Source organism: Saccopteryx leptura, chromosome 13 (genome assembly GCF_036850995.1).
Source record: "Saccopteryx leptura isolate mSacLep1 chromosome 13, mSacLep1_pri_phased_curated, whole genome shotgun sequence".
Lineage (NCBI taxonomy): Eukaryota > Metazoa > Chordata > Mammalia > Chiroptera > Emballonuridae > Saccopteryx > Saccopteryx leptura.
In genome coordinates this window covers 3215610-3230896 of record NC_089515.1, presented here as the reverse complement: position 1 = coordinate 3230896, position 15287 = coordinate 3215610, and the positions used below count along the sequence as shown (strand labels likewise).

Genomic DNA, 15287 nt, shown 5'->3' with positions numbered 1-15287 from the left:
CCTCTGTGAACGTTGTTTGAAGAATTCGTTCTGCTGTAACTTAGACAAAATGCACCAGCTAAATTTTGTAGTAACAGTCTGAGAGTTTTATATTTTCGTTAGTTGTGAAATGTGCTATAGAGGTTTTCCTCCTGGAAGTGGGAGCACACGAGATAGAGAAGATGATGACATCAGTCAATTATTTGAACAAAGATTGGGCGTAGCTTAATGTACGATTTTGCAATAATCCCCATTTTCAAGGAAAAAGTATTTGTACAATAGTCAGTGTGTCATTGGCAGATACATTGGTCGGGAGTTGATCTTTGTTTTTATTGAGCACATAGATTCTGTGTGCAAGTGCGGGTTTTATGGGAGTCTTCACGCACATAACAAGTGTCTCAAATCAAATCAACTTCAGCAAAAGGGATTTTTTTCTATATTAAACATTAAATTTTCCTTTAAACCACAAAGATTCCTCCTGGTTCCATCTGATGCCGCCATCCTCTCTCTAACATGGTCAGCCAATCCCTGTTTCCAGAACTGGCCTTGCCCTGGGCCTTACCCTCAGTTAAGGGTGTGGCGCAGGATTTCCTGAGCCCTCTCTGTTGCTGGGGTGCCGTTGACTCTGTCCCCAGCAGCTGACAGCCCCAGAGAGAGACGGGCTGGGATCCATCCCTCTCTGCTGCTGGCTCCTGCAGTGGCTGGGGGACACGGAGCCGGGGGCAACTCAGCCCCAGAGTAGTAAAGGGGGCTCAGAGCCGTGCTGACTTCCAGGTGGGGCAGGGCCTGCACCCTTTCACCAGAGGACACGTGGCCCAGGCTGCTTCCTCAGCCATGCACTGAACGTCAGAGCAGAGGGGCAGAGAGGGTTCCAACAGGACAAGAGTGCATCGCAGGAGGAAGGGCCATGCGTGACGGGTTGCTTCTTTGTCACCTGCAGTGAAGAAGGACCCTGTTCGGATGACGAGATGGCCTGTGATTGTGGCATGCTGCCTGGCTAATTTGGATCGCAACTCCCCTTTGGCCTCCAGCCCCGAGCCTCCCACTGGAGGGAGCACCGCTCTTTCCTCACGGCCCAGCGGTGCCCAGGGCCAGGTCCCCGCACTCACAGGAGGTGACGCCCCGGCCACCGCCTCTTGGCCTGGGTGCTATGGCAGTGGGTCCATGTCCCCGCCCTGGCTCTGTGTCATAGTTCCAGCCACAGAGAACACTCCAAGTCTCTGACCCCAGGCACTGGCACATCCTCCTTTGGCCGCATCTCGCTGTTGACTGGTTAAGGAGGACGTATGGACAACGTGCTGTCATTCTCCCGTGCCAGACCCGCGATGGCAGACAGAACCACGTCTGCGTTTCCCAGTCTGCGTCCCACACACTCGCCCGCCTCGTGGAGGAGTAAGTGTACTTACTCTGTAGCCCACGGAGTAGATCTGTGTGCGGTTTGTCCCATCACCGGCTGTGCAGACGCCCCACCCGAGGCCCCTCCGGCTGGCTGGTCACTGAGAGTCAAAGAACCTGGACGGTGATGTCATTTCTCTGTAAGCCCTGGACTATGATAAATTATGCTTTAACTGTTCTCATTAAGACTCTGAGACTACTGAACTGCCTTGGAGGGGAAGCACCTGTCCCCTTCTCCAGAGGAACAATTAATTCTCAGAGTACATGGTTTTGAAGAATTCTCTGTAAGATAAAGGAGTGGTATTTTATTCCTGCGTTTATTAGTATTTAATCAAATGGGAAGTGCACTTTCGGTCTGGAAACCTTGGCTTCAGCCACAGGATTACATTGAATTATTGTTTAAAGAGTAAAAGGTGTAGAATTATATGTTCAAGTCATCAAGCCACTGATAGGTTCTGGGCAGAATGTAACTAATTTGGAACATAAAACTTCCTGCCTCACATTAACCATCCAGGGGCAGCGCGCGCTCCGTCGGCAGCTCGGCCTTGTTGTGGGGACGGCGTCCGTCCCTCCAAGAGCCTCGTGCTGTGAAGGCCCAGGCATCTCGGCCACCGGAGCATGTCTGGAACGTAGGACATCCTGTCATAAATCATGCCACGCTCCCTCGCCGAGAAGCCTTCATGGTGAAACGCTGTGAGACTTACTCTGCATTAGGGGTGAGGAGGACTTCATTCTGCAATCCGCGCCAGTGCCCGGCCCAGCTTGTGGGCCAGCCGGGCAGGCCTTTCCCAAGCCGGCAGAGTGTCCCCCGTTCCCCACGCCTCTGTGCCTGTGTGGTGCCAGAGATGGGGGGGGGGTGCGCCGTTGGGGTCAGAGCAGCCTTAGGGCCCCCTGAGCACCACGGGTCAGCACCCCGCTGCCTTCCTGACGTGGGCCGGAGGGCAGGCATTTCTGGCTCTGGGCTACAGGGTATGGGCACCACTGCCCTCAGAAGCTGCCATCAGCGATGCAGGACGCACCGGGCTGCGCTCCAGGGAGACTGCCTGCGGACTCTGAAATTCAGATTTCATGCTATTTTCACAGGTCTAGAAATATTTTTATTTGGACTTTCTTCCAACCATTTAAAATGGGACAAACGATTCTGAGCCCGTGGGCTACATACACAGAGACCCCGTGGTGAGCGGGACTTGGCCGGCCCCATGCACCCTGCCCGTCGCTCGCGCTCAGGGGCCCCTTCTCTCGGCCTGGGAGCCGAGTGCTGCTGGTGCTGCGCCTCCAGGGAAGTGCTGGCAGAGGGTGCAGCGGAGGGAGTGAGAGAACAGGACGGGTCACGTCTGGGTCCGCGGTGCCCGGCCGCCTCCCTGCGTCAGGTGGCAGGATGTGCAGGGTGACCTGGTCCCAGGTGTGGGTGTCCCTTCCTGGCTGTTTGCTGGAGGAGCTCTTCAAGGGTCCAGCAGGTCCCCTGATGGAACCCGGGCCGTAGGAATCAGTGCTGACCAGGGTTTGGTGACCGACCCCAGCTGATTCTGCCAGTGACACGCACGCACACGCTTTTACATGCACTCTGTGCACAGGCGGGAACCTGATTAACTGTGACTTTCTCACGGCTTGGTTGTGCACAGGCAAGGGAGACTTGGATAGCGCGGGGCACTTCCTGGGTGGCTTGGGTGACTTGGAGTCATGCTGCGCTGTCCGGAAGGGGCATGGTGGGGTTTCCCTGTCACAACCAGCGCGGCTCTTCCCAGAAGCACGTGTTGTTCCCTCAGAGGCCCGGGGGCCTGGCCCCTCCCCGTGTTGCAGAATCGTGGCCTGAGCTGCTTGGACTAACGAAGAGTTGGTGTGGCCCTCGGTCTTCCGATCATCCTGACCTGTTACTTCTTCTCTGAGAAGTGGGTTAAACTTTGCCCAACTGTGGAGGCCTGCAAAGATGAGGATTTTGGTTTTGTTTTTTTTTTTTCTGCCAAGACATCTTGAAGCTGAAGCTTCCCCAGACAGAACAGCTTTAAGAACTGACATTTCATGCAAGCCCCCGCCTACTACCCTCTTTCTTTCTGCGTGACAAACTGTCACTGCACAGCCCAGGACCTGTTTGGTGCCTGAGGTGCTGGAGCGTCTCTGGGCTCTGCGGGGTGTGCCGAGGTGGTGCAGGGCCCGGGTCCAGGTGGGGGCCTTGCCCAGCGTCCGGGCTGACTGGGGACAGCACCCTGTGGGTGAGCACCACCCGGCCAGACAGCCCAGTCGGGTGCTCCTGCCCTCTGCTGGTTCGTGCCTTTCATCTCTGATGTCAGCACACAGGGATAATTAGAAATGAGAGGAAATGCTACTTTTCATTTTTACCCTCCATAGCAAAGGATAAGCGAATCGTTCTTGGTTATAACTGAGTCCGGTGCTCAGACCAGAGGCTGTTGCAGGTTTGGGGGTGTCTTGGGCTTGGGTGTCAGCTTATTGACCAGATTCTGAGGGCAGATCTGGCTGCCTGCACTGGGGAGGGCCGTGCGCTCCCGTGCATGCAGGATTGGGGGTTCCTCCCCAGTGGAACCTGCTTCGCCCTTCATAGGCTTGGGGACATTAAGGGTCTTCTCTTTTGTTCCTGCGATAACAAGGGTGGAGTTCAGTGGGGAGTTTGCCAAAGCAGTGTTCATTTCCTAACGGCTGTGTGGGTGTCGCGGCTCAGTGACCAGGCAGCAGGTCCCTTTCCCGGGTGGGTCTTCCCGGTGCCCGCTGCACCCCCTTCACGCACGCAGCCGATGGGAAGCCCCGTGGTCCACACGGCAGGGACGCCTGGGGAGACCTGGAGCCCAGCCTGGGGGCACCCCGTGTGTGAACTGCCGTGGGTCAGACCGCTCCTCCTGCCAGCCTGTCCCCGGTGTCCTCGCGCACGGGACGCTGATCCTGGAGGTGGTTAAAGGGGAAAGCGTGGAGCTGCAGAGAGGGTTCCAGAAGGACGGACGTCAGACCGGCGGGCCGGCCCGGAGAGCTGCAGGGAAGGAGGGGAGAACACAGCCTGTGGCGCCTGCCGCTGGGTTTGGACGTTGGTTCACAGTGAAGGGAGGTGAGACGAAGTCACCCGTTCTTCCAGAGGTCCCTGATGGGCTGAGAAAGCATTGTTTCCTGCCTCCAGTTACCTCCGCCGTGCTGTGGCTTTCGGCAGCTGCTGAACAGCATGGCGGGGAGCGGGCCATGGGCTCTGGGGCGGCCAGGCTGCGGGCCACTGGTCGGTGCTCCTGGGAGTGGGGGCGGGGCAGCTGGTGAGTCCCTGCATGTCCCAACCCCTACCCGTGCAGTCCCCGTGAGAGCCAGGCACGGGGGCCAGGACTGAGGGGCCATTCAACCTGAGGCCTGGGGGGGGGTTGGTTTGTGACACACAGTCTCACACGGTGTGAGCAGGTCTGTCGCCGCAGCGGGCAGGTGTCCAGGAACCTTCTGGTCTAATCTACAACTCCTAAGCATTGGGTTTTCCAAATCTCAGACCGGTGTGCTTTGTTTGGCACTTTTTCCTCCCTTTTCCTTCGACTCGGCCCCAGGGGCCTCTGCCCAGGGGCTCCCTGCGTCCCGGTGGGCGGCCTCAGGGAGAAAGGCCTGGGGCTCCGTCTCCAGCTCAGCCCCCTCTCACACAGCCGCCAGCCTGTGCTCAGGAGCAGCCTACGGCTGGGTATGAGCTGTTTCTCCGCCTCCCCCGCCCTGGAAGGCAGCCCGCTGTGCTGCTGGTGGGCTCAGTGCCATCAGCCCCAGAACCTCTGCGTACCTCGAACCCGCCTCTCACGGATCAGGGTCGGGAAACAGTGCACCCTTTCACTGCCTGGGAGGGGCACGCTCTGGGTGCGTTGTGTCACTGCCTGGGAGGGGGACGCTCTGGGTGCGTTGTGTCACTGCCTGGGAGGGGGACGCTCTGGGTGCGTTGTGTCACTGCCTGGGAGGGGGACGCTCTGGTGCGTTGTGTCACTGCCTGGGAGGGGCACGCTCTGGGTGCGTTGTGTCACTGCCTGGGAGGGGCACGCTCTGGGTGCGTTGTGTCACTGCCTGCCCCCTCGCCCATCCTGTCCCCCGCATGGCCGCACTGCTCCTCTGACATGGGTCGTCTCCCTCCTGGGCTCTGGCTGCCCTCTCAGGTCCCCAGATGCCCGGGCGCTCGCTCGCTCTCTCTAACATCAGAGTCTTAGCACCTGACCCACCTGCCAGTCTCCTCTCCCCTCCCCTCCCCCCCTCACCCAGAAGACGCCTACTTGCTTTCCTATGTCTGTACCTCCTCCAAGAAGCCTTCCTGGACTGCTCAGGCCGTCAGCCCCTCCGACCCCCTGCTGCACTCTCATTGATCCTGGAGCTCCCGCAGTGGGATTGGACAGTTTGTGGAATGAGCTCGCTTTCTCCAGTATGGACTGAGCACAGGCAGTGTCCAGCTGTGATCCGAGTGCCAGCACACAGCTGCCCATCGGTGAGGCCGCCCCAGATGGACGGAGAGGCCTCCGCAGACACACAGGGCCTACTCCTCTCACAACAGACAGAAGTCTAGCAGTGGACAGTGCTGGTGGCTCACAGCGGTCACTCGGCCTTCCAAAGTGCAAACCGGGGGGACTGTCCCTTGTGTAAAGCTCTGGGCCTCTCAGGGACAGAGCCAGGCTGAGCACGGGCCTCCCAGCTGTGTCACGGCCCTTGGCCCTGCCTCTGGGCACTCCTCTCTGGGGCCCCAGCCTCCTCGCCTGCCCCTGGGCCCCTGCTCGCTGCTGTGTGCGCCTGGATCTGCTCTGCACCTGCAGCTCCTCATAGCCGTTCAGGACTCTGCAGACGTCGTTTTCTCCAAAATTCTTAGCTGCTCCCATCTCCCTCAAAGTGTGGCCCTGCTCTCCCAAAGCAGCTGCCCTCTCGACCTGGCATGGCCTCCCTGTGGGTCCCCCGACGCCACTGGGAGCGTGCTTGGCCCTGGATTTGGTGACTGGGCAGGGCTCTGAATAGCGTTGAGTCGCCGCTGAGCAAGTGTCACAGGGCCTTGTCCTGCTTGGCTGACTTGTTGGGGTCAGGCCCGTGGCCTTCTCTGGATTGGAGCTGGTGGGGGAGGGGCTGGGTGGGATGTTGTTGTTGGAGCCCCATGGGAGGTGGGTAGGTCCGTGGCATGTGGGGGTGTCGCAGTGTGGGGTGTCAGGCAGGGGCTGCTGTCCTCACACAGCTGAGGGCTCCGTCGCTCCTTGGTGCCCAGTGCCCATGCCCCGTGCCCAGCCCTGGGTGTGTCTGGCCCGGTGGCCTTCCAGGTGGGGCCTCCCACCAGCCTGTGTTGCGACGCCCTCCCCAGAGTGTTTGCTGTTGAACCTCATTCCGCTTGCCGCCTGGTTTCTAGCCTCTGTGGGTCCCTGCTGGTGTCTGCAACCCCCCAGCTAGTCTGCAGGCGTCCCCACCCCTCTGCCAGCCTGCCAGCTCCATGGCATGTGGAACAGACACACCTGCCAGTGCAGCCTGGCCCCCCGGCAGCGCACACTGCCCGCCATGCCAAATGGCCGAGCGCTCCCGTCCTGGGGACACATTATCCGCTTGATGTGAGGATGCCGCCCTCAGCTGATTCTTACTCTTGCCTGTGGAAGGACACGGTGCCAGACCTCCTGCTGTCCATAGGGAAGAACTTCCTGCATAGGTTTCTCTGGAGTCTCCGAGTCCATTTCTGGCAGGGTTGATAGGAAATTAAATAAAATTAAATAAAAACTGTTGTTTTTCCTTCTTTTCCTTTTTTTTTTTTTTTTGTTTTTTTTCTTTTTGTTGTTGTTGTTGTTGGCAGAGTAGCCATTGGTGGGCGGTGGGGCATTATCTTCAACTAGCAACGCTGCTGCTGCTGGGCGCTGGGGGTGGTCCATCCCAGCCAGGTGGTGTCCGGGTGGAGCGGGGCCCTGGGTCCCAGGACGTGGTTGTGGGTCCCAGTGAGTCCTCAAGTCCAGGAACCTGAAGTGGAGGTGTGATTCTAATTCTTCTTAACTAATAAGGAGGTCAAGCGAGACACCCCTCCACTGTAATGTAACTAAGCGGCCCGCTGATTGGATGTGGTCAGAACTGATACAGGCTGCTTTGGAACTGGCCGGTTACGCTAGTTGTGGACTGGTGCCGTGTCTAGTCCTCGGCGTGGTATGGATGGAACCACCTTCGCTCTGTGATTGGCTCAGGGGGACCCGTGGCTTTGGTGGCCATGCGGGTCCATGGAGCTGGTCCTTAATGTAGTGAGGACAGCCTGGCTGGTGTGAGCGCAGACTGGGGACAGTGTCGTGTTGCTGGGAGTGTGCGGCTGGTCACAGGGGCAGCAGGGCGGGCTCAGTGGTGAGCAGGCCAAGCTCTGGAGTCCCGTGGTCCAGCTCAGAAATGCTGGTGCTGGCCTGCCGGGCGCAGTCTGGTTTAGGGACGGCCATTCCAACTCAGGCCACACCAGGGCTGGCGGGCAGCCCCTCCCGTCTGCGCTCTGGGCTGATGGCCTCCAAGGTTCAGCTGGTCCTGCCTGGGGTCCCCTGGTGCCCCAGGATGGCACCGGGAGCATGCTTGGCCCTGGATTTGGTGACTGGGCAGGGCTCTGAATAGCGTCGAGTCACCGCGGAGCAAGTGTCACAGGGCCTTGTCCTGCTTGGCTGACTTGTTGGGGTCAGGCCCGTGGCCTTCTCTGGATTGGAGCTGGTGGGGGGGGGGGGCTGGGTGGGATGTTGTCGTTGGAGCCCAGTGGTAGGGGGTAGGAGTCCTTGTGCCTGGTCCTCACCCGCTCTGGTCCCTCCTCTGCATGCTCAGATCCGTGTCCCTGGCCGTTCTGGGAGTAAGGACTGGACGTGTTCTGTGGTGGACGAGGGTCCCCGCCCTGCAGGACTGCCCGCCGGGCCCATTCAGGCTTTCCCTGTGTTCTCCCGCTGGGCCCGCGGAGCAGCTGGGTGCGGTTGGCAGGGTCAGCGTTCTTCTTCCTACTTTATTAATGAGCAGCTTGAGGCCCGGGAAGGGGAGTGGACACGGCATGTTCACTCCTCCCGGCTGGGCGTGCGGCAGTCCGAACTTCTGCAGCCACGCCGGGTCCCTGTCCTCCTTCGGGGGCTGCTGTGGCAGAGCCCCTCTCTCCTGGCAACCTTCCTTCCTGTGCTGGCCTGGCCCCCGAGCCAGCTCTGAGCTCCTGCCTGGGCCTTGAATCAGAGACAAGTGACAGGGAGTCTGGGCAGCAGGGAATTGACGGTGGCTGCAACATCCTGTTTCCAGGGGCAACGGTGGCAACAGCGGCAGCTGCAGGCCTACAGTCCGTGGCTGTCCCCACAGATGTTTCCTAAGGCTTGGTGTGGGCGACGGCTGGACCATGGCCAGCCCGGTTCCGACAGTTTTCTGAGCCCGCTTCTCAGAAGTTCTGTGAGCTGGGGAGCAGCCTCTCAGTCAATTGCTTTTGTGCTTAAACGAGCTGGTCCCAGCTCCTGACACCTGCCGTGAGGAGCGCTGTCTCCGAGGGGGCTTGTGGCTCGTCGTGCCCCACACCCAGGGCCTGAGCCAGGTCTCCCGAGCCTGGATCCGCGGAGAAGCAGCCTCGGGCCTGTCGGGCGCTAGTGCTTCCAAGCAGAAACCTGGGAGGGGGCACGGTCCTGGGGAACGCACTCGTGAAGCCCGTAAACAAACCTAACCTGTTGTTGCTGCGAGACTGCTGGGGGCCCCAGCGTGCTCGCGTGCAGGCTCAGCTTCCCAGGATGGGTGTCGTGTGCAGACGGCTCGCTGGGCCCCAAGGTCCTTCCTCTGCGCACTCTTCAGGGAATATGCTTTGGACAATGGAGTGCCGGACCCTTGGCCTGGGAGGTGGACGCACTGGTTGTCCAGTCCGGCACGTGCGTGTGGTATGTGTGCCTTCCCTGGGATCCTGACTCGTGGTAGCAGACTTCCTGCTGCAGCACCTGCTGGCGAGCGGCTCGGGAGGACAGGAAACGTCCCCAGATGTGCAGGGTAGGGGGGCAGCTATTGATTCTGGCCCCAAGAAATGAGGGAAGGCCCCCAGGGGGCTGGGAGAAGGGGTGGCCATCTGCTTTTGAAGAATGATCGGGTTTTGATGCTGTTGGGTAAGATTTTGCAAAGGAGACTAGAGAGAGCACCCTGGGTGACAAGGTGAAGGCCAATGTCATGTGGTTAAAATGTCGACCGTGGCTGGAAAACCTCTCAGCCCAAGTCCTCCCCAGCTGCCAGGTCTTCAAACACATTCTGGCCGGTCCTGTGCCAGCCCTGTGAGCCAGGTGTCATTCGTCCTGCAGGGAAAAGCCCCACGGCGGCTCAGAGAATCAGAGGCAGGCTGGGGGTGGGACCTCTGCACCCACCCGGTGAAGTGGTGAAGTGGACGGGGTGGGAGGACCCTCTCAGACGTTTGGTTTCTCTCCTACAGGCCGCAGTGCCCTGGAAGGTGGGACACTCAGGGAGTGGGATGCGTCTGCATCTCAGACGTCGGGTGCCCAGCTGAGGTTTGCGTGAAATCCCGTGTGCACTCCCTGGTCGCTAGAGAGGAACCGGTTCAGACCCGTCGGTTTGCACAGAATGTGTGGGGGTTGGACAGGGCTACTCCGGAGCCCAGGGGCTTGGGAAGGGATCTGGGGGCACTGTTCACCCACTGTGTGGTGTGGGGGATGCTGCCTGGCCTCTCTGAGGGTGATGTACCGGTCTGCTGCGGCCACTGGCAATTAGCGTGTGTATTAGGAGCAGGTGGGCGGCACACTGGAAGGTTCCTGTGGGCGGGCCCTGCGGGGTGCACCGCTAGGCCTTATGGTGTAGGCTGGGTGGGCAGGGAGAGCTCCCCAGCCTGAGGGGACAGCAGTGTCCGGGCCCAGGGAGTGACAGCCGTGGTGAGGAGGAGGGATGTCCGAGGACTTGGGCTGCTGGGCTTGGGGGGCGGCAGGAAGACTGTGGTGCCCGGACCGTGCAGGGCTCGGGTGGCCTTCCCTGTGGAGCCACATGACCCGGGTCTCAGGGCCAGGCCGTCCCTGTCACAGCAGCCACCTCTGCCACGGGGACGTGAAGGCAGCCAGCGTCAGTGCGTAGCCAAGGAGCGCGACTGGTCCCAGCAAAGCCGAGGCCGGTGGCAGGGAAGAGGAGTCCTGGGGTGAGCCCTGGGTGGGGTGGAGCCGTCTGGTCCAGGTAGTCACCCCACAGCCCTTTCCAGCTAGCAACTTCTTGCCTCTGGATGATTTTTACAAAATACCAGCTTGCCTGAACCCCTCGCTGGCTTCTTACTGCTATGAGTGAGTCGAATGCTTCCTTTTTAGCATTTGTGATGTTGACCAGAAGTCACATCTATCAGAACTCACGCTGGGCATATGTCGTAGAATCACTTTATGCATTGGTACATGTGTGTGAGTGCAGTTTGAAGCTTCAGAAGAGTCAGTGTCTTGTTCCCACTGGTGCGCTTCTGGCCTCCTTAGGCAGGGGCCGTGGTCGAGTGCAGGGCTGACCCTGCTTCTGTAACTCATTTTGTAATACTCTCTTTTTAAAGATGCTTTATTCCAAATAGCACATTTTGTCTTCAGTTTTCATTAACGAGAACCGTGTGGGGTCATTGTTTTGTTGCTTTATTGGAGCGAGGGTCGCTTTGTTTCAGGTGCTATCGAGAGGAGGTTTCGTTTCAGCCCCCGGTGGGTGATAACCAGAAGAGGAGGGGGGGCCCAGGGGTTGAAGGAGAGGGGGCTACGGGCTTCCGCTCTTGGCAAGGATGGCCGTTTTCTGTCCTCGACGTCACTGTGTTGTGAAAGTGACACATTCTATGAGCGAATCCCAAAAACGGGGGGAAGAACATTTGGAGAATGTCCCGGTGTCTGCGGTGCTCGCAGAGGGACGAGCCTCCCTGTGCGCTGTACTCACCCCAGACGTTGTTCCTTCAGGCACGCGGGAGCATGGACGGGCGCTGCTGTGGCGTGACCTGCAGGACGGTGGCCAGCCCGCTGGGACAGATCGAGATCTCCGGCTGCGGGCAGGGTCTGCACGGGATCCGGCTGCTGGGCGGGAAGACCCCGGACGCTGAGTGAGTCCTGCGCGACCCCCTCTGGGTGGTGGCGTAAAGCCCTCGCAGGAGTGGGTACGGCTCCTGCTTGTTTTCTGTTTTCCAGAGCACAGGGCAGCGCGCAGCCGTGCGCACCATCACAGCGCTCGGCCCCGTCACAGAGCTCGGCCCCGTCACAGCGCTCGGCCCCGTCACAGCGCTCGGCCCCGTCACAGCGCTCGGCCCCGTCACAGCGCTCGGCCCCGTCACAGCGCTCGGCCCCGTCACAGAGCTCGGCCCCGTCACAGCGCTCGGCCCCGTCACAGAGCTCGGCCCCGTCACAGAGCTCGGCCCCGTCACAGAGCTCGGCCCCGTCACAGCGCTCGGCCCCGTCACAGAGCATGGCCCCGTCACAGAGCACGGCCCCGTCACAGCGCTCGGCCCCGTCACAGAGCTCGGCCCCGTCACAGAGCTCGGCCCCGTCACAGCGCTCGGCCCCGTCACAGAGCTCGGCCCCGTCACAGAGCTCGGCCCCGTCACAGCGCTCGGCCCCGTCACAGCGCTCGGCCCCGTCACAGCGCTCGGCCCCGTCACAGCGCTCGGCCCCGTCACAGAGCATGGCCCCGTCACAGCGCTCGGCCCCGTCACAGCGCTCGGCCCCGTCACAGCGCTCGGCCCCGTCACAGAGCTCGGCCCCGTCACAGCGCTCGGCCCCGTCACAGAGCTCGGCCCCGTCACAGCGCTCGGCCCCGTCACAGAGCATGGCCCCGTCACAGAGCTCGGCCCCGTCACAGAGCTCGGCCCCGTCACAGAGCACGGCCCCGTCACAGAGCTCGGCCCCGTCACAGCGCTCGGCCCCGTCACAGAGCTCGGCCCCGTCACAGAGCTCGGCCCCGTCACAGAGCTCGGCCCCGTCACAGCGCTCGGCCCCGTCACAGCGCTCGGCCCCGTCACAGAGCTCGGCCCCGTCACAGAGCTCGGCCCCGTCACAGAGCTCGGCCCCGTCACAGCGCTCGGCCCCGTCACAGAGCATGGCCCCGTCACAGAGCTCGGCCCCGTCACAGCGCTCGGCCCCGTCACAGAGCACGGCCCCGTCACAGAGCTCGGCCCCGTCACAGAGCACGGCCCCGTCACAGCGCTCGGCCCCGTCACAGAGCTCGGCCCCGTCACAGCGCTCGGCCCCGTCACAGCGCTCGGCCCGGTGTGTGCCCTCCATTGGCCGCACCTGTGCTTGCGGCAGAGCCCCCCCCCCCCCCCCCCGCCGCCTTTGACCAAGCACAGAGACAGCCGCTTGTGTTGGGGCGCCCAGGTGTTTCTGCTCTGACAGAGGAGTGGCTCGACTGTGGCCATCGAGGGCTGATGCGTCCACACACGTGATGCAGGGGTTCCTCTGGAGACTCTTGGACGCCGCTGTCTGCCTCGTCCTGACTGACGTCCCGGAACGGCTCAGGCGGCAGCTCCTGGGCCTCGCGGGCGCCGGCAGATGGGTGCGCGGCTGGGGAGGAAGGCCGTGAGTCCCTCTCCAGCCTGACCTCAGGGACAGCCGTTTCCAGCAGGACGCGTCTCTCTCGCTCCGGTGAACGCTCTCCGCTGTGTTTCTCTTAATTGCAGAAAGGTAAAAATTTAAAGCTCTCCTCGGTGTTCTGTTCTGGAATGTAGCACTGGATTTCCTCTGCTCATCGATTGTGAGGACTTGGGTCAGAATTGCCGTTCTCGTTATTTCTGACAGAAGGAAAAACCATCCCACTTCTAAGCTCAGTGTTTGTCTTAACTGGCTAATAAACACAGTGCCAAGAACATTAGATAAAGAAAATACATAAGAAACATAAAAATTGATTGTAATGGGCCCCTGTCAGAGACGGCCATAATGAGCACAAGTGCTGTAATAAATACCAGTTTTCGCCTCCACTGTCGAGAGCTTTCCTGTAGAGCTGCATTACAATCAATAGTCTTTCTAGACGGAAAATAAGCAAGCCCTTGAGCGCGGTGATACACTCCTCTCCGCTCTATGAGAACCATCTGGCTGCGGTGCTCAGAAAATCACAGGCACCGAATAATTTGTGGGGAAAATGTCATTTTGCCTCTTACCATGTTCAATTGCACAATAAATCATGGGGACTGGCTTGAATTTTTATTTTGGCTTAAAAACCACTCTCTAAAGTGAATTGGGGGAAGAAAAAAGGAAAAACAAGCCTTGTGAGATGTTAATGCTCGTTAGGGATCATGAGCTCAGAGCGAGGAGTGTCTTTGGACTCTGCGAATCAACCGGGTTTAGGTTCAGCTGTGAGACGCGGGCCCGCCAAGTGAGGGCTTCCATGGGTGCGGCTGCGGGCTCAGGCCGCGCACGAGAGGAGCCCGTGGAGGCGGCTGGGGTGGCTGGAGGGTCCGTGGGCTTCATCCACCGTCCGGCTTCCTCTCTGCACCTCCAGGCCGTGGTCCTTGACCTGGTGCTGCAGACGCCTGTGGGACCAGCCCACCACGCTCACACCCCAGGCAGCAGACCGGACGAAGGGCACCCGGCTCACGCATCTCCTTGGCTAGAGCACGCCTCGCCCTGCTGGGTTGTCCTGTACTGGCTCAAGTTAGGCTTTCTGTATGGAAGGAATGGGGAGGTAGATTTTGGGGGGACACCCGACCGTATGGTTTATTTATATCTACACACACACACACACACACACACACAGAAATATATGGTTAATTTAGGAGAGAGGTGTTGTTACAGAATAGCATAAAAGTCTGTATGAATACTCAGAATTAATAAAAATCACGTGGTAAAACTGCTGGATTGGTAAGGGTACGGTGAGCTTGTACAGGGCTTTGCAACCACATAACCCCACCCGCCCAAACCAAGATGGAAAACCCTCCGGAAGGTTCCCCGTGCCTGTTTTACTAAAGCCCCCACTCCTGGCGGCGACCCGCGCTCTGACTCACGGGGGAGCAGTTCTACTTGCTCTTCCACTTCCTAGAAACCTTGTTGCATGACAGACTTTTCTCCATTGGATTCTGTTCGACAGCGATTTGGAGGTTTACCCATGTTCTGTGTATCACTGAGAAGTTTCTTGTTTGCTTTTTTTTTTTTTTGTATTTTTCTGAAGCTGGAAACGGGGAGAGACAGCCAGACAGACTCCCACATGTGCCCGACCGGGATCCACCCGGCACGCCCACCAGGGGGCGACGCTCTGCCCACCAGGGGGCGATGCTCTGCCACGACCAGAGCCACTCTAGCACCTGGGGCAGAGGCCAAGGAGCCATCCCCAGTGCCTGGGCCATCTTTGCTCCAATGGAGCCTTGGCTGCGGGAGAGGAAGAGAGAGACAGAGAGGAAGGAGGGGGTGGGGGGGTGGAGAAGCAAATGGGCGCTTCTCCTATGTGCCCTGGCCGGGAATCGAACCCGGGTCCCCCGCACGCCAGGCCGACACTCTACCGCTAAGCCAACCGGCCAGGGCCTTGTTTGCTTCTTTTTAATCACAGAGTCGTTCATTGTAGGAAGAGCCCACAGTTGATCTAATCTACAATTGGTGGACATGGGAGTTGTCCAGTGTTCAGCTACTATGAGTCAAACCGTGAACGTTCCTGTTCCGGCCTCTGGCTGGACATATGTTTTCATTTCTCCTGAAATGAGTTTCAGGTGTGGAATTTCTGGATTGCACGGCAAGTGTGTTTAATGTCATGAGAAATTGCCGCAATGTTCCCCAAAGCTGCACTCCCTCCGTTTCCACCAGAAAGGTGTGTGTTTCGGCTGCTGTGCCCTCTCACCAATATCTGGTGTTAGCTTTAGACGTTTCAGATTCTAGTAGGTATGAGGTGTTATCTCATTGTGGTTTTAATTTGCACTTTCTTACTGACCTAGTCTGAACGCCTTATTGACCATTTCTACCTTTGCGTTGTGAGGTGTCTGCAAGTCTTTTGCTCATTTTAATTGGCGCCATCTTGTTTTTTATTGATTTGTTCTGGTTATAGGTTTATCAAATGTGTGT

At 59.3% G+C, this 15287-nt stretch overlaps 1 protein-coding gene across 1 annotated transcript in view; it reads left to right on the top strand.

The window, feature by feature from the left end:
- MGMT (O-6-methylguanine-DNA methyltransferase) overlaps positions 1-15287 on the top strand; it is a 221362-nt gene that overhangs the window by 37196 nt on the left and 168879 nt on the right. The window contains exon 2 of the mRNA XM_066354983.1: positions 11214-11353. Within this exon, the coding sequence (XP_066211080.1) occupies positions 11226-11353 (128 nt within the window). The 5' untranslated portion in view covers positions 11214-11225. The remainder of the gene's footprint in view (positions 1-11213; positions 11354-15287) is intronic.